General features: G+C 50.7%; 1 protein-coding gene across 3 annotated transcripts in view; it reads left to right on the plus strand.

Moving 5' to 3' along the window:
- CMIP (c-Maf inducing protein) overlaps positions 1-27,594 on the plus strand; it is an 81,188-nt gene that overhangs the window by 25,604 nt on the left and 27,990 nt on the right. Inside the window, exons 1-7 of one of the 3 annotated variants that reach the window (XM_006754463.2) lie at positions 1,634-1,695; positions 7,416-7,577; positions 12,057-12,098; positions 17,647-17,709; positions 20,046-20,126; positions 24,656-24,759; positions 26,490-26,594. In XM_006754463.2, coding sequence (XP_006754526.1) covers positions 1,678-1,695; positions 7,416-7,577; positions 12,057-12,098; positions 17,647-17,709; positions 20,046-20,126; positions 24,656-24,759; positions 26,490-26,594 — 575 coding nt within the window. In that variant the 5' untranslated portion in view covers positions 1,634-1,677. Of the gene's footprint in view, positions 1-1,633; positions 1,696-1,773; positions 1,870-7,415; positions 7,578-12,056; positions 12,099-17,646; positions 17,710-20,045; positions 20,127-24,655; positions 24,760-26,489; positions 26,595-27,594 lie in introns of those variants that run through there. The other 2 variants (XM_006754464.2, XM_006754462.2) reach the window with 2 other exon arrangements.

A 27,594-nucleotide genomic window follows, 5' to 3' on the forward strand; every position in this document is an offset into this window, starting at 1 on the left:
AGGCAACAGCATCCCTCAGGGCAGTGAAATTACTCCGGCGTGCCTCTCAGAGTGGCATGGTAGTTGGGTGCTCAGGATTGAAAACTAGATCTGGGTCCCCTTTCCAGCTCTGGCTCTTACTTGCTACATGACTTAAACTCTCTGAGCCTCAGTTTTCTTGTCTGTAAATGGGGCTAACTATACCATTCATATTGTGAGTCACATTGCGAGGATTAAGAAAATTATTTTATACAACGTGCTTAGCATTGGGCCCAGCTTATGGAGAGCCCTCCAAAAGTGTTAACAATTATACTCTTGTGTCACTTGTCTGCATCCATTATGGTTGTTCCTGGAGCACGGTAAGCACTGGATGAGTGGTCATCAGTGTTACTGTAAGTAGTGGCTTTCTTAGAGTGAATTGAGCTGTGCCATATGCTCCAGCTGACAGGTGGGGTTGGTCTCATTTTGTGTTGTTTCCTCCACCTTTTTTCCCTCCGTAGTCAATGCCCAGAGCAGGAGTCCCTACGCTTATCTTGAAAACCCCGAGTTCCCAGAGGGTAATCATTGATTAGTCCCTCTGTCCATTGGTTAGGCCAGCGTAACAGCTGAGTAATTAATTGTACTGGGTAAATTAGGGGTTCTGTGGGGAGGCCACAAGGTAAGCTGAGAGGCTATGAGCTGGTCTGAGGTTGATGATTAAGACCGGAGGGCCAGATGGGCAGTTTGGGACTGACACACATTGACTGCTCATAGTCCTGGGTTGTATCTGAAGATAAAGTGATGATCTTTGGTGCCAAAAGGATTTAGGGGAATTCCTTCTGGAGGACTAAAGAGAAGGCCAAAAAATGCCCCTCCCCGCTACCCTGGCTTGGCAGGATGGTGAGTTACCTGGCAACATCAGAGCCTTGAAGATGTGAGCAGGTCCAAGGTGTCTAGGAATCAGGGAAGCCCAGAGAAGTCGCCAGCCAGTCATTCTCCCTAGTTGAGCAAGGGACATTTGAGACAGCAGCCTGTAGACCTGCAGGGAAAGTTGGAGGACTGGGCAGATGGACAGGGTGCAGCTCACATACCAGCCCCAGCAAATAGCATTGCCTGAGTGATGGGAGGAAGCAACGAGCACATTGCTGGTCCTCTGGGCGCGAGGTGACAGAGGGGACTCTGACACTTGAGGACAGCATCGCCCCAGAGAACGTCCTGTGGTGATGAACGTGTCCTCCCTCTGCACCGTCCACCATAGCAGCTCCTGGCCACATGTGGCTGTTGAGCAGCTAAAACATGGCTAGCTGAACTGAGGCACTAATTGTTTAGTCGTAGGTCACTTTAATTAAGTTAAATGTAAGTAGCCACCTGGGGATGGTGGCAGCAAAGCGTTGGGATCTCAATGAAAAGAAATTCTAAAAGCCAGTCGGTTCCTCCCTGGCTCGTTTTTTCTCTGCAGCTCCAGGAGCCCTTCCTTTAATGACAGGGTGGGAGCATGCGTGCTGGTGTGAGCTGAGCCTCGGAGGCTGCGGCAAGCAGCAGAGCAGCAGCCCCTGTCATTGGGAGGCATGCTTCCAGCACATTCTGAGTCACGCCTTCCCTGGTGGGGGAAAATTCCTAGTGACAGCTCGTCTCCTCTGGAGGAGCCAGGGGCTCTGCCCTCCCAGGCCACAGAACCCGGGTGTCTGGTTGCCTGCTGTAGGAGCTGTTGCCGGAGAGATGGCGGATGTTGCCAAGGTAACATCCCCTCCCTGACAAGAGGGTGAGAACTGCAATGGAGTGACTCTTCCTCCTGGGAGGCAGCAGGCTCTTCCTGCTGGCTTTTGTCTCAGGAGCTGGTAGGGCTTAGTCACAGATGCTGGGAGCCCTCCTGAGTCCTGCCTGCGTTAGACCATTCATTCCTAGGACATGGTACGTGATAAGAATGAGAGCTGCTGTTTAGCCAGGATTGGTACTGCGTGCTTTATATATATTATTTTATGGACTAGAATGGCATGCCTTTGATGTTGGTTATTCTCATCCCACATTGCAGATGAAGAAAGTAGGTACAAGTAATAGACTAAATTCCATGAGTACCAGCCTATTTTGTTCACTTTAGTATTTAACACAGTGCTTGGCACATTATAGTCAATGGTTCCCTGTAATTTTTGTTGTTTGATTGGTTGGACAGATAGATGAATGGATGGATGGGTGATGCATGCATGGATGATGGATGAATGGATGGGTGGGTGGGTGGCTGAGTAGGTAAATGGGTGGATGGATGGATGGGTAGATGAGTGGATGGATGGGTGGGTAGGTGGATGGTGGGTGGGTGGGTGGATGGATGAATGAAGTAAAGCGTAGAATTGAACTGAAGTCTGCTGATGGCAAAACCTGTGTGCTCAACCACTAAGCCATACTGCCACTGGCTTTGTCTGGTGTCCTCCTATGCCTGCCTAAGCTGGGGTTTTCTTTACATACTTTAATTGAGGTATAATTTACATACAGTAGAATTCACCTGGTCAAAGTGTGTGATTCAGTGATTTTAGTAAATTTATAGAGGTGTGCAGCCATCACTACAATCCAGTTTTAGAGCATCTCCATCCTCCTGGAAGGTGCCTCAAGTCTGCAGCCTAATCTCCATTGCCATCCACCCTTCCCCAGCAATGACCGTTCCGCTCTGTCTCTATAAATTTGTTTTTTTCAGACATTTCGTATAAAAGGAATCTATGTATGTCTTTGGCATCTGGCTTCTTTCACTTAGTATAACATTTGTGAGGTTCATCCGTATTGTAGCATGAATGAGTAGTTCCATCCTTTTTACTACCAAATACTATTCCATTGTCTGGATAGACCCCATCTGGCTTATCCATTCATCAGTTGACGGACATGTGGGTCGTTTCCAGCTTGGGGCTACTATGAATAATGCTGCTTTGTACACTCGTGCATGTCTTTTATATAGAGTCTGTTTCTAGCTCTCTTGCGTAGATTTCTAGGAACAGAATTGCTGGGTCACATGATCAATTCATGATTAATGATTTAAGTAGCTGTCAAGCTTTTCTCCCCCGTGATGCTAAGCTAATTTACATTTCCACCAGCACTGCACAAGGATCCCAGTCTCTCCCACTCCTCGCCAGCACTTGGTATCGTCTGCCTTTCTGGGTAATAACAGCCTGCTGGGAGTGAAGGAGTGTCTCTTTATGGTTTGGACCTGTGTGCCCCAGTGGCTCATAATGTTGAGCAGCAGTATGCGTTTACCGCTAGGCTGAGGTTTGACCTTTACAGCCGGGGCTTAGCAAACTTTTTCTCTGAAGGGTCAGATAGTAAATATTTGGGGCTTTGTGGGCCAGGTTTGGTTCCTATCGCATTTTTTTCATAACCCTTAAATAATTTAAGATCATTCTTGGCTTTTTAGCACAAAAACAAGCAGGGAGATAGTTCGAAGTCCCCTGTCGAAGGATTCCAGCAGTCCATTCACTCTGGACGTGGCAAGAGGTAACACACCGCTGTTGGGGAAGCAGGCTCAGTGGGAGGACATACCGCAAAGCTGAGGGCTAGGCTCCTAGGAGGAGCCAGGGAGGCCCAGCCCTGTGATTCATCACCAGATGAGCTCACCAGAGTTACTGAGATGAACTAATTTGTCACCCAAGGCAGAGCGACTGGGCCCCTGTGGTCCTGGACGAGCCTCCCTCTGCGTGTGGCAGCCTGTCCCAGAGTTCAAAGCCTCTTATGGGGACCAATGGCCTGCCCACACCTGTGACCATGACATCATAGCCTCACTGTCCACCTGCTTTCCCACCAGCCCCTCCCGCAGCTCCTCTGCTCCCTGGTCACCTGGGCCCGGGCTCTCAGAGCCTCATGGACTTCTGGTCTTCACCCCATGCCACCATTATTCTTGATCCCTTCTTCACAGTGTCTCTGGACGAATCTGTCCCTTTCTCCCATCTGTGCCAGCCCTGGCTGATATGGTAGAAAAAGGGGGTATCTAAAGTCTACCAAAGCCAGTTTTGACTCTTGAATTGCCCTTTCTAGCTGCGTGACCCTGGGCAAGTCATGTCACCTCTCTGGCCATGATAGTACCCTTGTGTGTAAGCAGGATACTAAAGTCCTGTAGCAGAAGCTGCAGGCACCCCCACCCCCACCCCCCTTCGCATCACTGCTCTGAAGGATGCTCACTGTGAACTCTGCCAGGGGCGTGTGTGTTTCTGGCTGTGGAAGCACTTCGGCCAGGGCACAGGGCATAGGGCAGCCCCTGGGGTGTCCAGGAAACTAGTGGGTAAATGCTGTAGCTTCCTTGCTCCTTGGGTGGGTCAGCTCTAATGCGTGATCTACACTGTCTCCTAGGGATCCCGGTGGGTTCAGCACCCTTCCCACAGTGGGTAACATTGCCAGTTGTCCCGTCATAATGCTTGATGATGCCCTGCTAATTGACTGCCTTCTCTTCCCAGTCTCTCGTCCCGCCACGCACTGATGTGTCTTTCAGCGCCTCCCAGATAAATAAACCATTTGCACCTGGGTCTCGTCTTAGAGTTTGCTCAGCCTGTGGTAGGCCCCCAGCTCCTGGGGTTACTGTGAGGATGGAATGAGATGGTGCCTATAAGTGCCCAGCACAGTGTCTGGTGTATAGTACGCGCTCATTAAATCTTAGCCCTTGTTAAAACCCTGGGACCTTCTGGTTTTGAATACAGCTTCTGTGACCCCTGTTCTGGGGGTGCCTCTTAAGCAAGGGTTCGGGTTCGAGAGTCACTCATGGGAGAGCTGTGTCCTCCCTGCTGTAAGGGGGGGCTGTCAGTGAACACCAGGGCCGAGTGCAGCCCTGAGGGGCTCCTTGGAAACGGCACTGGGGCTGGTGGCGCCCACTGGACCCTTCGGCCAGAGCCTTCCTGCCCCTGCATCTCAGTGTTGTCTGAGTGGCCAGTAGGGGACTGTACTCACGACCACCCACCTCACAGGCTGGCTGCATGCAGTTAAATTTAAATGAGGGTTGGCTGGAATAATGTTCACCAAAGATTAATGGTGGTTATTTCTAAGATGTGGGATTTTTGAAGCCTTTTTTCACTTATCCTTTCCTTTGTGCTTTCAGCACGGTTTAAATTTCTTACAATAAGCATGCATCATTTTCAAAAAAATGGTGAAGTCCTATTCTTTCAAAAGTAAATAACTTGCAGGTGATCAGAAGAGAAGGCACTTAAAGCTCAGACCGTGTTTAAACCTAGAATCTACTGTGGAAAGACACGGGTATGCATCATTGTGGTTTTCTTTGGGGCTTAATATATGGCATGCTTAAATGGTCGTTTAAAAATTAAGCAGTTCTCTGGCTACAGAGCGAAACCACAATGTCCCGAACTCAAAGGAGCATTTGTCTCCTGGGATGGATTGGGTTCTGCCTTGGGAAGTGTCTCCACTACATTAGGCTTTGGGCACTGTGTTTGCTTAGATCAGTCAGGGAGGCTCGGCTAATGGTAACTAGGACTGAGCTGGTTACAGTCCCAGGAAAGCCTCAGAGAAATGGTGCGTTTTGTATTAACGTCATGGATTTCACCATCATCCTCATCAAGGACGAATATACTGTTCACCAAACACCCGCCCCGCCTAGTCGGGTCCAAAATGACTGGCAAGGAAATGTTCCTGGTCTTTTCCTCTCCCCTCCTCCAACCAACCCCCCCCCCCCCCCTGAAAACTATGCTGTCTTCCTCCACCCTTCCAGCCCTCTGTCCCTTTCTAGTTCTTGATGCGGAATGGGTGCCCGGGCAGAGAATGATAAGACAGAGACAGAGAGAGAGAAGGAGGTGGGGACAGAGGGAATGAATGCTGTGTGTAGGAGAGACAAGCTAAGTTGATTTACACAAGAAAGATCTGGGTGATGAGGCGGAAGTAAACTTTGTGAGTTAACTGTGTGGGTGATGCTGTTGGTGATAGGGGTAGATTAGCAAGTGAGAAGCTCCAGAAAATCATGGAGTGTGAAGAAAATGGGATACTTTTTGTGTTGCTGTGGGTTGTATGTTTCATCCTTTGAAAGTTTTACAAGAGACTGGTTAAGTATCCGGATTCCCCTTTTTGTTACTGGTGGCTGTCCTAATCTCCTCTGCTCTCTAATGTAACTCCATACAGAGAGTGGACCATGTGGGTCCAGGATTTATTAAGGTTGCATAGTTCAAGGGGCTGCGAGGTATTTTCATGCCTAACTTACAAAAGAGGAAGCTGAGGCTCAGTGAGTGAAGTACTTTATAGAAAGAGTCAGGTGTGCCCGACTGCACTGGACCTGTGGTTCCACCACGGTACTCAGCACAAGTTACTACTCAGTTTGATATGGACTGTGTTCCCAAATACTTTCTTTAAGGCATTGGCTTCCAAGATTACCTTGTCATTCTTTTTTTTTTCCAGAGAGGAAGGGAGAGAGAGATAGAAACATCAATGATGAGAAAGAATCATTGATTGACAGCCTCCTGCACTGGGGATCGAGCCCGCAACCTAGGCATGTGCCCTTGATCAGAATTGAACCCAGAACCCTTCAATTCGCAGGCTGACACTCTATCCACTGAGCCAAACCGACTAGGGCTCACCTTGTCATTCTTAACTCAGAAGCTAAGTGGTCAGCTTCGGGGGCCAGTGGGGGACCCTGACCTCTCCTCCTTCCTTTCCTCACTCAGACTTTGGCTCAGTGATCGGGGCATGTCCGCTGGCACAGTGACACTAAACTAGGTTTTCCCCATGGAGCAGGGCTTCTAATGAAGGAGTTCATCCACTTAGAAAGAGGCTCCCCAGCAAGCTGGGACAGGGAAGGGGCGGGACTTGGCTGGGACCTCCGCCTTCAGAGGGAGGGCCCCTGTTTCCATGATGTCAGAGAGGCGGAACTAACTCTGCCTCAAGTCCAGGGAGGCAGCAGCCCTTGGCTTCAGCTTCCAATTAGCGCCTGCGGGAAGGTGAGAATGCTCCCTCCTGTCTCCCTTTTCCTCACCAGGTGGGAGCTGAAGATGGCCTTCATTTCCTGGGGGGCTCCCTGCCCACTTTGCTGGAGTGGAATTCCTTGCCCCCAGGCTGTCCATCTTGTTTCTTAGCTGAACCCCACTCCTCAGGGGCACCTCTTGGGATCAGATGAGCAGAAGTGGTGCTTCCCACTCAAAGAAAGTCTCTTTGTGGACCCGCGAATGTTTCCACTCCTATTGCATTTGAATACTTGGGGAATAAGTTTGGCAGAAGATATTATTCAAAGAGAAATCTCTTTTTCTTTTCTTAAGTCACTGGAAATAGTATAGAAATTACTCTTCTGTGTTCCGGAGGCCTGGCAGTCTGCAGTCGCACCGGTGACTTAGGACAAGACTCCTCCTATTTCAGGTGGACTTTCTCATGGGCAGAGAATGCCCCACACTACAGTTTCTTGGGCCCTTTTGCATCCTAACTATCCGATTCTTTGATCATCTTGAATCTTCTGCCCTCAGCATGTCAATAACAGGTTTGTGTCTTTTTCTCCTGACCAGAAAAAGATTTACAAATATAAGAAAGTCCTGAGTAACCCAAGCCGTTGGGAGGTTGTCTTAAAGGAGATCCGAACTCTGGTGGACATGGCCCTGACATCCCCCCTGCAAGATGACTCCATCAACCAAGCCCCACTGGAAATTGTCTCAAAACTGCTCTCAGAGGTAAGACACTTCTCCTTGCTGGATTGTGTGCCTCCCGAACCCCCATTTAAATGATTCTGTTTCCTTTTATTTGCCTGCACACCAACCCTCAACCAGAATTGGATTCAAGTTTGTCTCCCTGTTGCTTTAAGGAGGTGAGGGGTTCCCCCCAGCCATTCAAGGGTGTTGAGAAGGTTTGCCCAGTGCTTCCAGCTGAGCTGTCCCAGGCTTGTGGCAGGGATGAAGGGACAGTTGCCACAACCCTGCCACGCCCCATGACCGACCTGGGGATGGGACATGGCAGGGAGAGAGGGTGGTTGGTCTTGGTCCTGAGGCTGGGCCGGTGATGGTGGTGATAGCTGACTTCAGAATTCTCTAGTTCATTCCCAAGAGGGAGCACATCGGGAAGCCCCCCGCCCCCTTCCTTCCTGCCCCCATGGTGCTGGGCTGGTAGTCCCGGCCCATCTCCATCTCCCCCAGCGCTGGCCCACCTCAGCTCCAGTGGTCCAGGCAAATGGCTTTCTGCCCTAATCACCCCCACAGCCTACAGCTATACGTACTTTGTTTAATTTTAAAATCAGGAGATTTCACACCAAAATGAGAATTTTTAAGTTCTCTTTAAAAAAACAACCAGGAAATTCAGCAGCAATTTGTAGCTGGTGACGCTTAGTGCCACCCACCTGAGCCGTCTGCTTTGCCAGTCGGCCAGCGCTCTGAGTGTGTGCTGTGGGCCAGGTGCCATCCTGGGCATTTGAGTGAAAACAAGCCCCTGCTCTCCTGGAGCTTACATCCTGGCAGGGGACAGACACGGGAGACTCAGTCAGGGAGCTAGGCACACTGTTCGTTAGAAGGCAAGGGGCGCTAGGAGCGCTAGGAAACACACTTCTGTTTACTCTGCCCAGGCGCTATTCTAAGCACTTCACAAATATTAATACTCTTGTTTATTTGCCTGCCTGGTCCCCTGGGGACACTATAGAGTTGATGATTCCTGATTTAAACTACACATGGCCACCAGAGTGATACTTCTGTCCCCTTCTTTCTGTCCCCCTCCCTCAGGGTGGCCCCTGTCCTTTGACACCCTGGTTCCCTGGGTAGCTCCTACATGCCCCCCTTGACTATCACACAAGCTCCCTGCTGCCTAGACTGGTCTTCTCTCTGCAGGGCTGGACTGGTCACTGCCTGCTGGTCCAGGAAACTGGCCCAGGCCTTATCTGTCTACTGCCTTGAGAGGGTCCCTCACCCTGGGAGGACTTAGGGGCGAGAGGAAGTGACGGTCGCAAGCAGAAGAGCAGAGGATGTGTCGTCGGGTGGGACACCAGCTGTGTTCCGCAGAGGCATAAAGACTCAGGCTCTGAAAGGATTGAGGGTCAAGGTCTGGAACTGGAGGCCAGGTGCTATGTGCCCAACCTCAAGTGCCGGCTTCCGTCCTGAGCAGGAGAAGGGTGGGAGGCCAGGGGCTGGCTTCTCAGTGGGGAAGGGAAGGCAGCTCATCTGCAGGAAGCAGCTGCTCTGTGCTAGGCAGGCGCCAGGTGCCAGCACTCAACATCTCATTTAATACGTTCTCCCTGAGAGATGAGCCTTGCTGTCTCCATTCACAGATGAGGAAACTGAGGTCCAGAGACACCAGCCTGCCAAGCATGCAGTGGGGCTGGGCATTCCATTCCAGCTTAGGGCTGTGTCATTCTTACTGCAGGACCACATGGCCCGCCCCTTTCGCCCCACCAGTCTTGTCCACCAACATAAAGTCAGGCTCATTGTCAAGATGATGGCAGAGGTGGCTGATGGCACTGTGGCCACCCTCTTGGTGGGATTTCTTTCCCATCTTAGATATGTTTCATGTGATTACATGCCCAGGTGGCGCGGCCATTGGTAAGGGACAGAGCTAGGACTGCAGCCCAGGTGGCACCTCCTCCAGTGAGGCTTCCACCTCTCTGAGTGACCCTAGCACCTTTTCAGCACACGCTCTGTGACCATCACTGTCAGGCGTTTAGAGCTCATTTTTACATTTCTCCCAGAGACCCTGCAAGGTAAGTATTCAAGTGTGCAGAAGGGTCACCAGAGGCTCTGAGAGGTTAAGACGCCTACCCAGGGTCACTCGGAGAAGTGGTGGGCCAGGACCCACGCCCAGGCCTGCCCGATGGTGAAGCTCATGCTCTTGTGCCTCGGTGTGGCATGAACCTGCCTTGGTGGAGCCTTTTTAGCGAAGGGGAACACCACCCCCCCCCACAGTGGTTAAAAGCAAATGTGTGGGGTCAGAAAGAACTAGTTCCGCCCTCAGGAGCTAACTAGCCATGGGCAGGTTCCGAGGCCTCTCAGTACCCAATTTTCATCAGTGAACAGGGCCGATTTCACAGACTTGAGGGCCGATGCTCTAATAAGTAAGCAGTGCCTAGCATTGTGCCTCACATGCAGGGACGTTTGATACTTGGTCACACTTTATTGTCCTGGGAGATGTTTGTGACATTGACCTCAGCTCCACGTCTAGATTGCATGAGTGGAAAAGCAAACAGATCCGCCCTTCTCCTTGCCCTTTTTAGCTTAGAATATATGGGGCTAGATTCTTCATTCTCTTTACTCAAGTGTTCCTGAGGCCTACTGCTAAGAGGCACCAGCCCTCACCTAAGGAACCAGAAAGTGGGCAGTAGCCCGCGGGATGGAGGGGGAAGAGGAGGCTGTTGGGTAGCCAAACAATTCTGAGAAAGAACCATCTGTCTACCGGCTTCACTTGGCCAGTGTCCCCTACCTCCCAAGGCCTTTGTTGAGTTGAGTGTGTGGAGTGGCCACTCAGCTTAGTGCCCCTCTAAGCAGTGGCTCTTGGTGAGTGCTCCGCCCCCGGGGTTGAAAATGACCTTGGTGCAGAAAAGTGGGCTGCCACCGGTGACTGACAAAGGAAACAGCCGCTGGGCTGGCCCAAGGCTCTTGCTGGAAAGTTGGCGGGCATGGTGAGGGACAGGCTGGTCCCAGGGCAGCTGAAAGGGGCAACTGCCGTTTGCATGGGCCGAGCACCCTCACTTGGTGCTGGGAGATAAAGGCTTTGGAACCAGGACAGATGGGTCCAATCCCCACTCCACCAACTATTAGCTGTGTTCCTGGTGAGCAGCCACACCTCTTTGAGTCTCACTCAGGTAGCTCATTTGTTGGGATAGTAGGAAATAGGAGAATGGTCATGAGAAAGAAATGGGTGGCCTGAGTATTACAAAGCTCTCACACAGTGCCTGAGGCATAGCGAACTGACAGTCAGTCAGTCAAAGGGAAGAAAGAACAAAGCCCAGACCAAAGCTGGGCTTTCATCTACCCTGAGCTGAACAATGACTGAAGTTTAATCATCTGCCCTCAATGGGCTGCCCAAACTCCAACATCCACAAAAAGAAAAAGGCGTTGGAATCCATAAAACATCCTCCCAAATGTCCCCTGGTTCTAAGCATCGTGGATCAGGCTGTCTCCATGGGAACCTGGAGACTCGTGGAGCTCAGACACTGACCCTGGTTCTGTGTCTGCCTTCGTCCCTCGGCAGCTGGACAAAAGCAGATTCACGGCGCGCTAGCTTTCCTTTTGCTTCAGCGGGTGTGAGCTCATTAGATATCCCAGCGCCCCTTAAACCTGTCTAGGTGGTGGGTGCCGTGGGCTCTTTCTAGAACCCAGAACTGTCGATCTTGCCATTCATTGTCCAGTGAGGAGGCATCTTGTGAGCAACATACGTGACTCTGTTAGAAAATGCGAATTAATACCCCAGAGAGCCCGTGTCTACCAAGACAGACAAAGTAGAACGTGCCCTGAAGCTAACAAAAACGACAATAGTGGCTGTTTCTGAGTTTTCCCATGGTTTCTCATTTATTGCATATTCCTTCCTTTCCTTATTCGCATACTCACAGGATGGCAGTACAGGTACCAATTATGAAAGCAAATTCCAGATTGAGGGGAAAACCTAAAAATTAAGCAAGTTTAATCCCTTCAACTTAATATTACTTTTTGAAAATTAACTGTTAGAATTGGAATTTAGCTAACACATCTTGGGCCAACTCATAGAACACTAATGTTCCCTAGGAACCCAGTTTGAGAACCACTGAGATAATATATATGCCACTCCTAGTAGACTCCAGCAGAGAGTCAAGACTGAAAAGTGTTCTTCACATGTTTATTAGGAACCTGTCTTCTGGCTTCCAAGTGGCATATATCCTGTCCCTGCAGCCCAAAGCAGATCCCGTGTACAGAAGAAAAAACTGAGTCTCACTCAAAAGTGGTCTGTCCACGTCACATAACTCACAGGCTGCGAGCAGGGACTCGGGACCTGATTCCCCTGCCCCACGGGGTACTTTTCTCCTGCCCCAACCAGACCTCTGAGGGGCTTCTGATCTGTGTGATTAAGAACAGGTGACAGCAGTGCACTGAGAGGCTGAAAGCAGTTGAAACTGTGGACCTTCGGGATACAAACGCTCCACTTTATTAATATTTGTTTGTTTTCTTTTGTTTCCCTCCTGCTTTCTGTGCTCCATCCTGTAGAACACAAACTTGACGACCCAGGAGCATGAAAACATCATTGTGGTAAGTCTCTTGCCATCCCTCTCCCAGTGCCCACAATTCTTCCCCAGTTTGAGTTAATTCTGGAGGCGCCAGCATCATCCACTAACACAGCGACCTGGCTCGGCTGTCTCTTTATCAAGCCAGACATGTCTCGCTCCTGCTTTTGCACATTGCAGAGTCCAATTGATTTTGGGGGGGATGTAATTATCAGTCTTTGAGGTTTGTAGCAAATGTGTCTTGATCACCTCCTCTGGCCCGAGTCTGCAGAGGGGGTTGAAGGCAGGAGATGGCAGAGACCGTATAACTTATTCAGAGGCAAAACCCTTAGTGGAAATGTCGCGGGTCTCTTTCTTGTCCAGGCCCTGTCTCCTAATTAAGCCACAAATAGAAACTGTTTTAATTCCCTCTGATACGCAAAGTGAGATGATATTTTCTGGGACTTGACTATGATGTAAGCATCTCTGGGGTAAAGTATCTTTCTGGGTTGTTGTAAGCTATGAAACATGACTCTCACTAGAGAGAAGAAAGAAATGAAATTGTACCTACTGGGTGCAAAGCACTGTTCTGGGTACTTGAATCCACAGATAACTAAGACAGCCCCTGCTCCCAAGGATTCATCATCTATTGTAGGAAGACAAAGGAGATCACTGCAAAAATAGAGGCATGTTGTGTAGAGAGTAGAGTGACAAAATCACCTGGGAAAGAAGCCAGAGAACTTCTTGGAGACAGTGATGTCTGAGCTGGGTTTTGAAGGATCAATAGGAGTTTGCCAGATGGCAAAACAGAGTAAAGGCATTCCAGAGAGAGGAAATAAAATGTAAACAGAGATTTAAAACAACGTGGTATCTTTCTGACACTTCAGCATTGCTAGAGCATAAAGCATAAGGAAGTGGAAAGCAGGGAGGCAGAACTTGAAATGGAAGTGAGGGGAAGAGGTTTGTGTGCCTACGACAGGACCTGGAACACTTACTTGCCCGAGGTCCCATGGCTGCAGCCTTTGAAACAAGGGCAACCATGCCCCTCTGAGCTGTATTAGGACTTTGGGTGCCCAACTACTTGGCCCTCATGAGCCCTCTTTGCCCCAGCTGAGTCCTGTCAGCACCAAAGGAGATAAGCCCTAGGCCAGTGGTCGGCAAACTCATTAGTCAACAGAGCCAAATTTCAACAGTACAACGATTGAACTTTCTTTTGAGAGCCAAATTTTTTAAACTTAAACTATATAGGTAGGTACATTGTTATGAACTTAATTAGGGTATTCCTAAGGCTTAGGAAGAGCCACACTCAAGGGGCCAAAGAGTCACACGCAAGGGGCCAAAGAGCTCGCGAGCCTCAGTTTGCCGACCACAGCCCTAGGCCTTTTATTGCTGACAGTAAAGGCAGCAATTTCTGTGGAGCAACAATACAGTGTCTGGCACATAGTAGATCTCACTGAGTATTTGCTAAAAATACAGAGGTTTCTCCCATGTTCCAACCTGACCACCCATTGCCATCTCTGGCCAGACCAGCAAGCATCCACCTGGGCACCCCCAATCACCCACCCCCACCTTTCTCTGGTATACTATTAATTAACAATATAATTTAACAAGCATTTGTTGACATGTGAATACAAGTTTGTGCCAGACACTAGTCTCTATTCCATAGTTATGAAGCTACCATTAAGGGATTTATTGTGAGCTGGGAGGACCTGGTAAGTCAACAGATAATCACGTAATGGTCAGAGGTTCAAATTTGTCCGGGTGTTAGAGGCGCACAGAGGTCAGGGAGGGTGCTGGGAAGGAGATGGCAGAGGGCTTCCAGGAGGAGGTGAGCAAACACAGAAGGCGTGCTCCCAGGAAAGGCAGTCCAGGCAGAGGCCCCAGTCCATGCAAAGGCAAAGTGGCGAGACTGGTTGGTGGAGAAGCAGGTGGGAATATATATGCCAGGCAAGGAGTTGGCATCTTCCTCTCTTCTGACAACACCTGTGGGTCCCACTGTGCCCCTCGGCCCTGGAGAGGAGGGGCAGGGGCTTTGGACTTAGGACAAGCCTGGGAAAGACATTTTGGTCCGAGAAATCCAGGCTGCATTTAGCCAGCTACTTTGGCTGGGCTGACCCTTAAGTGGGCCTGGCTGAGCTTCCCTGCTCAGCAGGGATGCCTGAGAACAGGGAAGAATTGATCTGAGGATCTGGCCCTCAGCCCTCCTTTCAGCATTCTTTATTCCCGATGCTGGTTCCATTACCATGAAGCCTTCTGCAGCCTCCTTTCATTTCAGCAATTATGTTATCTGATTTGGCCTATTGGCAATTAGTCTTCTCCCAACGGGGCTGGTATTTTTTTTTATGAACTTATTTTTTATGAGTATTTTTACAAGTAACTTGAGTTGGCTTTATTCAATCCATCAGTCGTGCAATAGGTAACTGCTGGTTGGTAACAGTTGGAGTGTCACTGGGTGAGTGTGGACCTGGAGGCCAAATGCCAGCTGCCTTCCCTTGTGCTGGTGAAGAATGGGTTTAAAGCTGAATGTGGGTTCAAGTTCAGAGCCCAGTGCAGACCTTGGGCCCACCCCATACTAGCTGTGACCTTGGGCAAGTAAGGGAAGAACTTTAACTTTATTTAATTTCATTAAAATTATCTTTGATTTTGCAAGTATTTCATGAGTTTATTTATTTTAATTGCAAAAAGAAAAAATTTACCCCATCCCAGCACCCTCTTCAGAGGCAGCCCTAGGGGTTTCCAGTGGTGACAAAGCCACACAGACAGACATGGTTGTGTTTTTGCTTTTTGTTTTTAACATCGATGATGTCATGTTGGGTGTGTTGTTCTGCATTTGTTTTTTTACTTAACGAATGTTCTGGAAATTCAAGTCTTTTCGCGCATAACTACCCCAGCGTTTCTCACCCTTGGCACTGGTGACATTGGGGATGGGTCATTCTTTGTAGTGAGGACCGTCCTGTGTGCACTGTAGGATGTTGAGCAGCATCCCTGGCCACTGCCCTCTAGATGCCAGTAGCACTCCCCGAGTGCCTGACCTCACCGAGTTTGGCAATCAAATAAGAGAATTGCTGTGGAAGCACCGAACCCACACCTGTGGTGACAGTAAAAAATGTCTCCACGTGCTGATGTCCCCTGGGGGGCAAAGTCACAGTAGTTGAGGACCACTGGCCTACCCCCATTCTTTCTACTGGCTCAAGGATATTGTTATTTAATCAGGCAGCCGTTCAGATAGTTTCCAATTAACTTGACGCTCTAATCCTTAGTCTCCTCGTCTATGAAATGGGTATGACAACAGGGCCTTTCCTACAGGGCTGCTGAAAGGGTTAAATGAGCTAATATACCTATTATGCTGAGCTCATAGAAAGATTCCACACAAAAATAAGCGTTTTTATTAATCACATGTTGTAAAATTATCATTCTGTGATTAGGGCAGGCTTTGTAACTTCCCTGACCCTTTGTCTCTTTATCTGTGTAAATGGAAGTAACTACTGCCTGACCTCACCGAGTTTGGCAGTCAAATAAGAGAATTGCTGTGGAAGCACCAAACCCACACCTGTGGACGCTTAATTTGTTCCCACTCCTCTATTCCTTAACTCATTCCCATGAAAGAGGGGCCCCATGTGATTAAAGGGGCTCAACCCAGGGGGGGCAACCTGCATGTCGTCCCTTCTCCCAGAGCTGGGCCTGGGGAGTAGAGCCATGGGCCAGGCAGCGGCTCCCTGCCCCACTGTCCCTGCTGTGAGCTCACTCCTCCCAGGCCAGCACGTTGGAGGGGACAGCAGAATGCCCCCCCTCCCAAGGCGCCCGACACTGAGTCACTATCCAGGAGAATGTTCAGTGTGGAAATGTTCTCTGTCTGCACCATCAAGAATGGCAGCCACCAGCTTCACGTGTCTACTGAAGTGTGGTTAGTGCGACTGAGGAATGCATTCTACATTTTATTTCAGTTAAAGTTGTTTATTTCATAGCAGTTAAATTTGAATAGGCACATGCACAGCTCTGGACAAACAAGACTCTGGCCTTGTCTCCAGCTCTTATGGGCCTGATCGTTGGTGCTGCCCGACATGACCTCCATGTCAGGGACTTCCTTCTTCACCCAGGGCCTCTCACCTATGTTACTGGGCAACTAATGGTCACCTTCTCCCTAACGGTCCCAGACAAGCAGAAGGCCTTACTTCAAGGTCCCTACCCATATCCAAGGGCATCGCTGTAGCGGGCCGATCAGGGAGACACCCCGTAACAAGCAGGCAGAGTCTGGGCTGTGGGGAGGCCATGTCATCATGGAGCCTTCCCGGGAGTCGGGCAAAATCATCACTGCTCGCTGCTGTGCGATGGTATCAGTGACATGCTGTGCTCCAGGCAGTGGGCTTATACCAACCCTGAGACTCCAAAGCTTCTAGAGTTTTCTCTCACTAAATTCCCACAACAACCCTGTGAATCAGTATCTCTAGTTTTCCCCATTTTATGGACTAGAAGTCTAATGCCCAGAGAGGTTGAGTTGGGTTGTCACACAGCCTGGCAATTTCATTACTGGGTCCTGGTCTCCTGTTTCCTAATGTGCCCAGTGTGGCAAACGGGTCAAAGAGTGGACTTCACATGGCTATTAACCACTAGTAGCTACATTTACTGAGCGCTGCCCTGGTGCAGGCTCTGTGAGAGGCACTTACACCCGGGGTTCTCAGCTGGGACCAGTTCTCTCCCCCAGGGGGCATTTGGCAATGTCAGGACACACCGTTTAATTGTTCAAAAATGTTATTTGAATGTGCAGTTTAGCAAACTCATTAAAACGAATTATGAAAGGGACAAAAAATAGAGAATCAAATACCATGCAGTGCAGGGGACCCTTGCATAGGAATGGCAGTGGAACCAGTAATTATTGTCCAGCTGGCTTACCAAGTCTCCTAAAATGAATTCAAGGGTCAGTAAATATCGCAGCCTTCCTGAGTATAAAGCGAAGTGTCTCTGGAGACATTTTTGATTGTCACCACTGCATTAGGAGTCACTCCTGGCATCTAGTGGGTCGAGAACAAGGATACTGCTAGACATCCCACAGTGCACAGGGCAGCTGCCACCATAGGAACAACCACCCCAAATGCCAGCAGTGCGAGGCTGAGCAATGCCTCTGCACATGTGACCTCTCACCTCACAGCAACTCTGCTCCACTTCGCAGGTGGGAGCCTGGGAGCTCAGAGACAGGAAATAACTTGCTCTAATGGTCACACTACAGTGAGCACCAGGATCAGGACTCCTGCCCAGGACTCTGCCCCCAAAGCCTGGCTCGAAGCCACGATCCTGCCTCAAAGTCAGGGACTATAATCTGAGGGGACACCAGCAGGTCATGAAACCCTGAAGTTACATGCATCATTGTATGTGCATGTTTCTGGGGGGCAGCCCAGAGCTTGTATCACCTTCTCTAAGGGAACCATGTGGCCCCCAGTTTAGGGGCCCCGGCATGCAGGTTAGAGAATGGGCCTTTTTTGCCCAGAGGGTGACAGGGAGGTTGTGCTTTCCATCATGAGTCATCCCTCTTGTTAGACACACCTGCCATACGCTTCCTTCTAAAGATTCCGACTGACGCTGGGTTCATTGTCTTTCAGGCAATCGCCCCTTTGCTGGAAAACAACCATCCACCACCAGATCTCTGTGAATTCTTTTGCAAGGTATGACATGGCAGAAGTGGGCTGCGTCTGCAGGACCAGCCTGCCTCCCTGTGTGCGTGTTAGGGGTTGGCTTGGCACAGTTTGTTAAAAACCCAGGGCCTTGCCCTGGACACGGCTGAAGGCAAGCCAGGTACCCTGTTCTTAGGATTGCAGCCCCCTCTCGGTCACACAGGTGATCCTCGAGGCCCAGGGTCCAAACCAGTGGGTCAGGGAGGAGTGTCCAGCTTTTCCTGGGAATGTCTTTGTGGCTGTCTTGGGAGAAGTTCGCAGCCGATTTTCTGGGCTCCTGACGTCAGCTGGGTTATTTTTAGCCAGGGCTCCTCTGAGCACCAGCTGGCCCACAGTGGGGGCATGGCCGTGGGGCTTTCCTGAGCAGGGAAAGCAGTCGGGATACCAGGTTAGCTGGGAGGAGAGCCACAGAGCGGGACACCCGCTCCCAGCAACACAGCGCCAGCCTCGCAGTGGGATTTACTCGGAACATGTCCAGGGCACGTCGGGGACCAGGCATCCCTCATTCTGCCAGCACACTGCAGTGGCCTGGGGCTGAACACAATCTGCTTTTGTTCTTTGCTGTGCGATTTTTTTATGTCATAATTTAATGTCCTTGGAAAGGCGAGGGCCTAGGTCTGCTGCTTCCCAACACTACTCTGGTCTCTACTGGTGACTCACCTCGCTGCGTTCCTTTCCTCCCACGTGGCCTGGCAAAGCGACACCTGGGAGGCCTGATGGTTCTGAAGGAAAGGACACTGGGGTACACCTACTGCCCCATCCCTGCCCTTCACCCCCGGGCCCCTCACCCAGGGAGTGTGCGCTCTCTCTGTGTTTGTCAGGTGACACGAGGTTTAGGGAGACAGGATTGCGTCATCCTCTTTGGCCCTATCTCTCCATCAGGAGACCTTTTTCAGCGACCCACAGAGCAGAGGGTGGGCCCAGCCTGCTGGCCCGAATGCCCAGGGTACATTCTTAATGTGGGCACGTGCCAGTGTGTGCCCTCCAGTCCAAGCAGGTAAGGTGGGTCCAAGTGGGTGAGTGCCCGACTATACAGTTGTACCTGCGTGTGTGTGTGTGTGCAAGAGTGTCCTTGCACACAGGCGTCAGGCTCCTGTGCTGCACCCAGGCCCCGCCCTCAGGGCACACGAGGGGAAGAAGCAACAGCTTGGTGAGACTGCAGACAAGATGAGCCTCCCTGCCCCCGAGAGTGTGGGTCAGATAACCCAGTGCGTGGGCTCCTCACCCGTCACAGCAGGTGTCATCTCTGGATATTTGGTCCAATTTAATCCAGATCTGCCTTTTGTCTCCTTTCAGCTGTATGGTTTCTCCCAGATCTCATGATTTACAGACTTGTTCTAGTGCAATGGACCTCTGTTCAAAGTAAATGATTAGCACAGTTTAAAAACAGTGATGAGACCAAACCATCCTTTTGGGCACTACCTGGTAGGAGTCTCCATTGATTCTAAAACAGAAGGCTGCCCTGCCACCTGGAGTGAGGGGTCCCAGCCAGGGGAGCCTGGAAGCTTTTTGGCTGTTTTCCCTCGGGGAGTAGTGGCAGGGGGGTGCCGGGGGAGGGGGGGGGCGGCAAAGCCACAGCCTCAGTGCCTCGCCCACCAGGCAGTTCTCCAGAGAAGAGAGCTTGAGGGGAATAGAGCCGCCCACCAGATCCACTCTGGGCCAGCTCTGGACACGCTGGGCAGTCTCTCCTGCCAAACTTCACAACTGGGACCGCAAGATCTGAGGAAAGTTAGTACATCTTAATTTCCCAGGAAAGCCCCGATTTCTAATTCCCAAGTACGGCGTCCTCCTCCAGGGCTGGGAAACAGCACCTTCAGGCCCAGGCAGGCTGTGCATGTGCTGCAGTGGTGGGCTCTTGTCTGCTCCACCTGAGGCCTTCAGTTTCAGTTTGAAATCAAAGCTCCATGCCCGTGAGATGGAACACTGAGAGCTGCACTGGCCTGCAGACTGCTGCAGGGTATCAAAGCCGGCAGTGGAGAAGCCACAGAGTTCTCAACACTCGTGTCCAGCACCAAACCCCTGGTGCTCTTGCGCTGGTTACGCGGAAACGCCTGTGCCAGGCCCTGCGCTGGCTCTTAGCGCTGCAGTCTCACCGCACTAAGCAAGGGCCGTGTCAGAACCGCCGTCCTGCGCCGCCTGGAACACGCTCAGACTTAAGATCGGAATAAAAAGCAAACATAAACTCCCTTCCTCACCCACTTTTCTTCCTCCAAAAATATGAACACAGAGCCATGCCACACTGCTCAGCAGGGAACCCAGGCCCCATGCTGAGCTCCCTGGACGAGGGGCCGAGGCTCAGGGCCGACCATGTTCCCCTGTCTCCTCAGCACTGCAGAGAGCGGCCCCGGTCCATGGTGGTCATCGAGGTGTTCACGCCCGTGGTCCAGAGAATCCTCAAGCATAACATGGTGAGTCCCCCAGCACCCTGACCGCAGAGCCGGGGGAGGTGGGCACACCTTCCCAGCCATTCACTTTCACAAAGATTTTGGGTTGGGATTGGCCGCCCCGACAGCCAGGGACGGGGGCTGGGATTCTGTTTAAGTCGGGTTTGCGTGTGGCCTGTCCCGTTTGGTTCTTTGTTTTTCTGTTCCGGCGACAGGAAGAATCTCTTCATGGGCGGTAAGAATAACAGAAATAGGATGGCTCGGGGAGAAGAGATGGTCTCCCCGTGTGCAGGCCCACATAGTGTCTGTGAGATACTCCATCCTCAAGGAGGGAGCAGAACTCCTCCCTCCTTCGCTGGGGGCTGTTCCTAGTGACGGCCCTCCAGAGCATACAGGATGGAGAGGGGGAGGGGGACGGAGTGACCGTACCGTGGAGAAACCTGACGGTCCCCACAGGTGATCAGGGTCAGCAACCAACCGTGATAGGCATGGTGATGGTTATGCCTTTACCTCTGGGGTCTGCCTCTCAAACCCACAACCCCGGTCTGATCAAGAGGAAAATGTCAGACCAGATCCAGTTGAGGGACATGCTGCAAACCCCTGACAGGGCTCCTCAAAACTGTGCAGGTCAGTATAAACAGGACAGGCTGGGCAACTGCCCCGTGCAGAGGGTCCAAGGAGACTCTCACGACAACTGCATGTAATGTGGTGCCCTGCATGGGACCCTGAAACAGAAAAGACATTAGGGAAAAACTAAGGAACTCTGAATAATGTATGAGCTTTAGTTAGTTAAAAAACACACACACATACCCTGGCTGATTTGGCTCAGTGGGTAGAGCATCGGCCTGCAGACCAAAGGGTAGCAGGTTCAATTCCCAATCAAGGGCATGTACCTCAGTTGCAAGTTCGATCTCCAGGCCTGGTCAGGGCGCATGTGGGAGGCAACCAGTCAATGTGTCTCTCTCCCCACTTCCTCCCTCCGTTTCATACTGTCTGAAAATCAATGGGAAAAAATATCCTCTGGTGAGGATTAAAAAAACAAAAACAGTGGTAGCCCAGCCCTAGCCGGTTTGGCTCAGTGGATAGAGCATTAGCCTGCAAACTGAAGGGTCCCTGGTTTGATCTGGTCGAGGGCACATGCCCAGTTTGTGGGCTCGATGCCCCAGTGGGGGGCATGCAGGAAGCAACTGATCAATGATTCTCTCTCATCATTGATGTTTCTATCTGTCTCTCTCCATTCCTCTCTGAATCACTTAAAATATATTTAAACAAACAAACAAAACAGGGGCAGAATTGCACACTTGCAGTGGACCAGGCACTCAGTCTGTGTGGCCCCATTCATCTCTGGGTATCATTATCTCCTCCACATCACACATGGGGAATGAGGAAGAAGCATAACTAACATCTGTCACACCTCCTTAGAGCCAGACAGAGTGTGACCCTCAAGCGTATTGTCATTCACCCCTGTGACGGTCCATGACCTCCCTTTACAGATGAGGGGCCGAGACCAGAGGTTCCTTAGGGAACCTGTGAGCAGCCGTAAGGGCTCCTGGCGCTGAGGAGCAGGCAGACTAAAGCGAGGGCCGTGTCCAGTGTGCGCTGCCACGCCAGCTCCCAGCCCAGACTGAGGTTCACCTGGATGACCCGGAGGCATCTCCGTCATCACCTCGTTGTGAGGTGCCTGGGATTTAGCATGTTGAAAATAACTCTGAAAAAGGGTGCCCTGCCAGCAGTTTACTTTGTGAATTAGCTTTCCGATCTCCACAACATGCCCCCAAGGAAGATTACGTGACACCACCACCACCACCCCCATCAGGAGTGGAAATGCATGGTGGCAGACATCGTCAATCAATTGCAGCACTCTCCCGCAGAGCCCAGAGGTGGCTTACGACTCTCTACCCAGCGGCTACCAGTTGAACCATGTTGGTCCCATACGAATTCTGTTTGAATCTGGTGATTCTGAGTGATCACACGCATTTCTTATTTTCTGAGCACAGAGGAAAGGGCATAGTTCATTTGATTCTTCCTCCAGGACTAACAAACTCCCCATCTCTTGGTGCAGAGGAGGTCCTGCCTTGATTTGGCCTTTAACAGTTTCAAAGGCACTCTGGCTTCGGCTCCCTCGGGAGGAAAGGGTCTCTGATTGTTGATGTTAAAATCACTCCAATGAGTGGTGTGTGCACACAGGGACCATGGTCATCCTAGGAAATACAGTTTAACAAACTGTTAAAGGGTCTTGATTGTTGATTTTAAAATCACTGGATGTGGTGTGAGGAGAAGGCGGCACCCTTTCAGAGTCCAAAGCAAAGGTTCTGCAGTTTCTTTTACAAAGGACTTCACATCACAACTTAGCAGTGGCAGAGCCTTACCGAGGGCATACTTGGCCCAGCCCAGGCCTCCCCAGGCACATGAACACTTTTGCATATTTCATGGTAGTCAGTAGACTTCAATAAGGGTTCTTTTGGGACATCTGACTTCAAAGGGAAAAATGTCGAAATTCAGGCAGCCTTGCATAGCTTAACCATACAACATCTCCCTTATATTTGGCTAGTTTTATGGGCCTGGAGTGTTGACCATGTAATAATTTTCTGGATAAAAATCAGAACAGCTACAAGGCAGATCCAGAATTTATAGCTCTGTTGTGGCCTGGCAGACATCAGGGGCCCTCAAGCACGAATTCTCACTTCACTTTTAAAGAACTTCCCTAAGTGACTCTGGAGTCTGGCGCTGCTCTAAAGCGACTACTAATTACACACTAAGTGGGAAGAGAATTGTGGACTGAACAGGGGAGCAACCCTCGTGCAGCAGAGATGTGTGAGAAGCAGCTGATACCAGGTGCAGAGAGCACGGCAGGCCTTCCCTGTCACCATTTAGTAGTAATTGGCCATAGGCCAATGCACCATTTTGGAGCTGGGACTCTGAGCTGATGTGAGGACTCTAGTCACTGGTTAGTTAGTGAGTGTGCCTAGCCTGCCGCCAGCCACACACCTGTCAGCATAGTGTGACTTCTCTTCACCTGTGTGCAGTGTTTCTCATTAAGGAGGCATTTGGGGAAATGGGGGAAATCACACAGCACAGTGGTGTTCTGGGATTTTGGAGCTTTCCCTATTCTCAGGGTGCATCTTCTGCAAATATATCATGTGCCCCACTTTCATAGATAAGCAAACTGAATCTTAGAGAGGTTAAGAGTCTCAAAGAGTGTTACTCTTGGGGCAGAAATGAACATTCGATTCAGATGGAAGCAGTCCTTTGGTATGTTCCCCTGTAGATTCTAAACAGTTTGTTAAACTGTATTTCCTAGGATGACCATGGTCCCTGTATGCACACACCACTCATTGGAGTGTTCTTGTTTTGGCAGAGGAGGGAAGAAGATGTGACTGTGGTCCCCAGTGGACCACTGAGTGATCTGACCTACTTTCCAAGGGGAGCATATCTGACTTTTCCAAAGAGGAAAAATATCCTTCAATTTCTGTTTTTAAGAATAGTTTTTATTTTTATTTTTTTTAGAAAGAGAAACATCAATATGAGAGTATACCATCAATTGGCTGCCTCCTGCACACCCACCACCCAGATCAAGCCCACAACCTAGGCATGTGCCCTGATTGGGAATTGAACCAGCAACCTTTCAGGGCATGGGATGATACCCAGCCAATGAGCCACACAGGCCAGGGCCTGCATCCACATTTCAAAAGGCCACCAGACCCATATGTCGTGTTCATTTCCAAGGAAATGGCCTTGGCTATCCAGAAATCTAATAGCTAAGATAACAGCAGTTCCTTTTAGCAGGGTTCAGTTGAAGCAGTTTTCATAGCATCGTGAAACCTTAGAGGTAGAAGGATTTAGAAATCAGTTCTTTCAACCCTTATTTGACGGTGGGGACACAGAGAGGACCGGCAGCCCAACGCCACACAGCTTTCCTGTCACCCATTTCCGGGGATTCGGGGCATCTTTTTCACCTTGAATGCACAATCAAGCTTCAGTGTTGTTGTCCTGCAAGGACCTCATCTTCCAGCTCAGTGCTTTGTGTGTGTGCATGCATGTGTATGTGCATTTGTGTATATGTGTGTCGATATGTGTGCGTGTCTGTGCATGTTAGGGATGAGTGCATGCATATACATGTGTATTTCTCCATGGCTTCTGCTGCCCTGCTGATGTAAGGGCACAGTCCTGGTGGACAGGATGGCATCAGATGAGCCCCAGGTTGTCCTGAGGACCCTGGCTCAGGTGAAGCAGCCGCAGCTCTAGAGATGCCCCTATGTGCTGGCCGGCGGGCAGGGGGGACATTCTACTCAGCTCACATGCCAGAAACCCACCTGTGACAGGACAGGTCCTGGTCTCTGTTGTCAGCCGTCACGGTATAAGCATGCGTGTCACAAGGCCAAGCTATTGCAGAGAAAATGTGAATGTGTGTGCTTTCTAGAAAGGGGAGGTGGCTGGTGTTTCCTCACTGCCTTCCGCACCAGTGGCTCCGGGCAGAGCAGGTCCCACCGCCCCTGCGGGTCTCCTGCCTCTGCTGCAGCGTGTCCCAATCCTACCCTCCGTTCTCTCCGCAGGACTTTGGGAAGTGCCCGCGACTGAGGCTGTTTACTCAGGAGTACATCCTTGCCTTGAACGAGCTCAATGCGGGGATGGAGGTGGTGAAGAAGTTCATTCAGAGGTGGGTCTCCCAGCTGACCCCTCCCCCCCCGGCCTGTGAGCCAGCTGTCCTTCAGCCCAGAACCAGGCCCTCCCCGGGTGCCCGGAGAGCAGCCACTGGTGTTCAGGGGCTGGAAGCGTCTCCTCTTCTGCGAGGGTCTTCTGGAGCCTCCTGACCACCTGTGGTCTCAGGCACTTACTTACTATGTGGCACTGAGCCAATCCTGTACCTCTGATCCTGTGTCCTCCACACGGGGGTTGTGTGATTAAGTAAGGTGGGATATGAGGAAGCCCCTTGCATGCCTGATGCCAGTAGGAACTCAGGAAATGGTGATGGTCCTGAGTAATAGGAGTATTTCCACACCTCTGGTGCCAGGTGTGTAGGAAATGATCCCCTGTGGCCCAGAGAGTCACCACTGGGGACTTTGACAGTTACCTCCCAAACTTGGCTAAAAGGAAGCCAAATATTCTGGTTTTACTCCCTTCTGGGGTTTGAATAAAAGGGGGGGTGGGTATTTTTGCTTTGATTTTTAAATATTTTTCTCTGTGCCTCAGTTTCCTAATCTGTAAATGAGAATTGCAATACCCACTTCATCCAGTTGAGGGCTTTGGTGACCTAATACACAAACTCTAAGAACAACGTATAAATGTGATGGGAGCATTAGTGGCTACTGTCATGACTCTTCTTATGTTTTAAGAAAATCAGAATATCCTGGTTAAGCCAGTTCTGAAGTTACATTCTTCCTAAATATACTCCCCTGCCATCACAAAGCATTCCCAAATGCAAATGACATGTCCTTCTGCCAGAGTTTGGGTGACTGCAGGGTCCCTTTAAAGCATCCAGTTAAGATTTGCAGCTGAAACCGGTTTGGCTCAGGGGATAGAGCATCGGCCTGCGGACTGAGGGGTCCCAGGTTCGATTCTGGTCAAGGGCATGTACCTGGGTTGCGGGCACATCCCCAGTGGGAGCTGTGCAGGAGGCAGCTGGTCGATGTTTCTCTCTCATCGATGTTTCTAACTCTCTATCCCTCTCCCTTCCTCTCTGTAAAAAATCAATAAAATATATTTTTAAAAAAAAAGATTTGCAGTTTTTTAGGTTAGTCCCAGTGGCCACAGTGATTTTCCAGGAACGTTACAGGTATTATCTCCAGGCCCCAAACTGTCCCATTTTACAGGTTAAAAAACTGAGGCACAGAGATAGCCATGATTAATAACAATTGCTGCATCTACCGAGGCCTTAGCAACTGTGTTTCAGACCCCATACTAGGTCAGGGTGACCATATTAATTTTTCTTCCAAAGCAGGGCACTTCTGAGAGTAAAGTGAGGTATTATGAATAAAGATTTCAGAACTCCCCAGGCATAAATGTGTCTGCCTAGGCCGCATGGCCATATTATGCTAGGTCTTCCCATGACTTAGAAAATTGGGTTCTTGTTGTTACCCAGTAAGGAGGGGGCCATAGTCCCCATTTTATAGCTAAGTAAACTGCGACTGGAGAGTTAAGCAGTATGCCAAGACCACTCAGCTGGACTTGAACCCAGGCACCAGGATCCGGAGCTCACAGCTGGACCTTGGTTCTCTGCTGCCTGCACATGGCAAAGCCAGGGCCCAATCCCGGTATTGCCAACTGCACAGCAAAAGGCTCAGCATGCTCCCCCATGACCACCTCAAGCTGTGCCTGGCCTCCCCCCGCCTCCCAGCCATGATGCCACTCCTGCAGCTGCCTCTCACCCTGCCCTCTGCTCTCTTCCAGCATGCACGGCCCCACAGGGCACTGCCCTCACCCCCGGGTCCTGCCCAACCTGGTGGCCGTGTGCCTGGCTGCCATCTACTCCTGCTATGAAGAGTTCATCAACAGGTCAGTCACCGTCACCACCGGGAAGGACTGGGGTTACCACCCAGGGTGGGGACAGTGAGAGGGTGGGTCACCACGGACAGTGGCCTGTACATATCTGACCAGCCCAGGGAGGTGGAGTGGTTTTCACCAGGCCAGCCTCCAGGGTGTTTGCCAGATTGCGTGTGCTCACTGATTCCAGAGCCCAGAACCAGGAATTACTGGGAAACAAACGCTGAGATTCAATACCAGCAACTGAAGGCTGTTGTGTTGACTGGGCATTAGGAGCAAGTGTTTTATTCTGAATATTTCTCACCACCTGGCATGTGTGACACATTGGAGCATGAGTGTGGATGCATGTATGTGTGTGAGGGAGAATGTGTGCACACATGTGGGTGTGTGCATGGGGAGTTGTGTGTGCACTGTGTGAATGTGTGCAAGTGTTTGTGAACCCCAGGAAGCACTGGAGAGAGGACAGATAGTAGATCCCGGACCTGTGTTCATAAGCAGGTGACCACTGCGGGCACCTGTGCATTCCCCACTGGACATCCTGGCAGACTTCGGGGAACAGTCTCCGAGTTACTCCTCTGAGGGTGACGCCACCACTGTAGTTATTTACCAGCTCCCAGGCTTCCTTAATTGAGGATCGCTCCTGGGGTGCAGTGACGCAAATGCCATCCGTTTGCGTAGAACTTTCGACAGTGACCTCTGGGGTCACTGGAGAGGGTAGGATGTGCCGGGCAGAGAGGGCATCGGCGGCCGCCACCCGGTCCAGTTGTTCAGGTGGCACATGGCACCACTCCAGGGGCACCGAATGTGTCGGGATCCAGTAGGAATATATTTCAGCCCTTAAAAAGGCGGTGCAGACCCTGTGTCCCTGAAAACCTGCCCATGGGGCTTCTACACAAACACTGCCCTGGACTTCTTGGGGGAGGGGCCACAGTGAACCTCAACAAGGGGTATGTTGTATGACCGGGCTGAAGAAGGGAGACTATTTTAATGTCCTCAGCCCCAGGTCCTGACA

The sequence above is a fragment of the Myotis davidii genome, unplaced genomic scaffold, assembly GCF_000327345.1.
Source record: "Myotis davidii unplaced genomic scaffold, ASM32734v1 scaffold391, whole genome shotgun sequence".
NCBI classification, from domain to species: Eukaryota; Metazoa; Chordata; class Mammalia; order Chiroptera; family Vespertilionidae; genus Myotis; species Myotis davidii.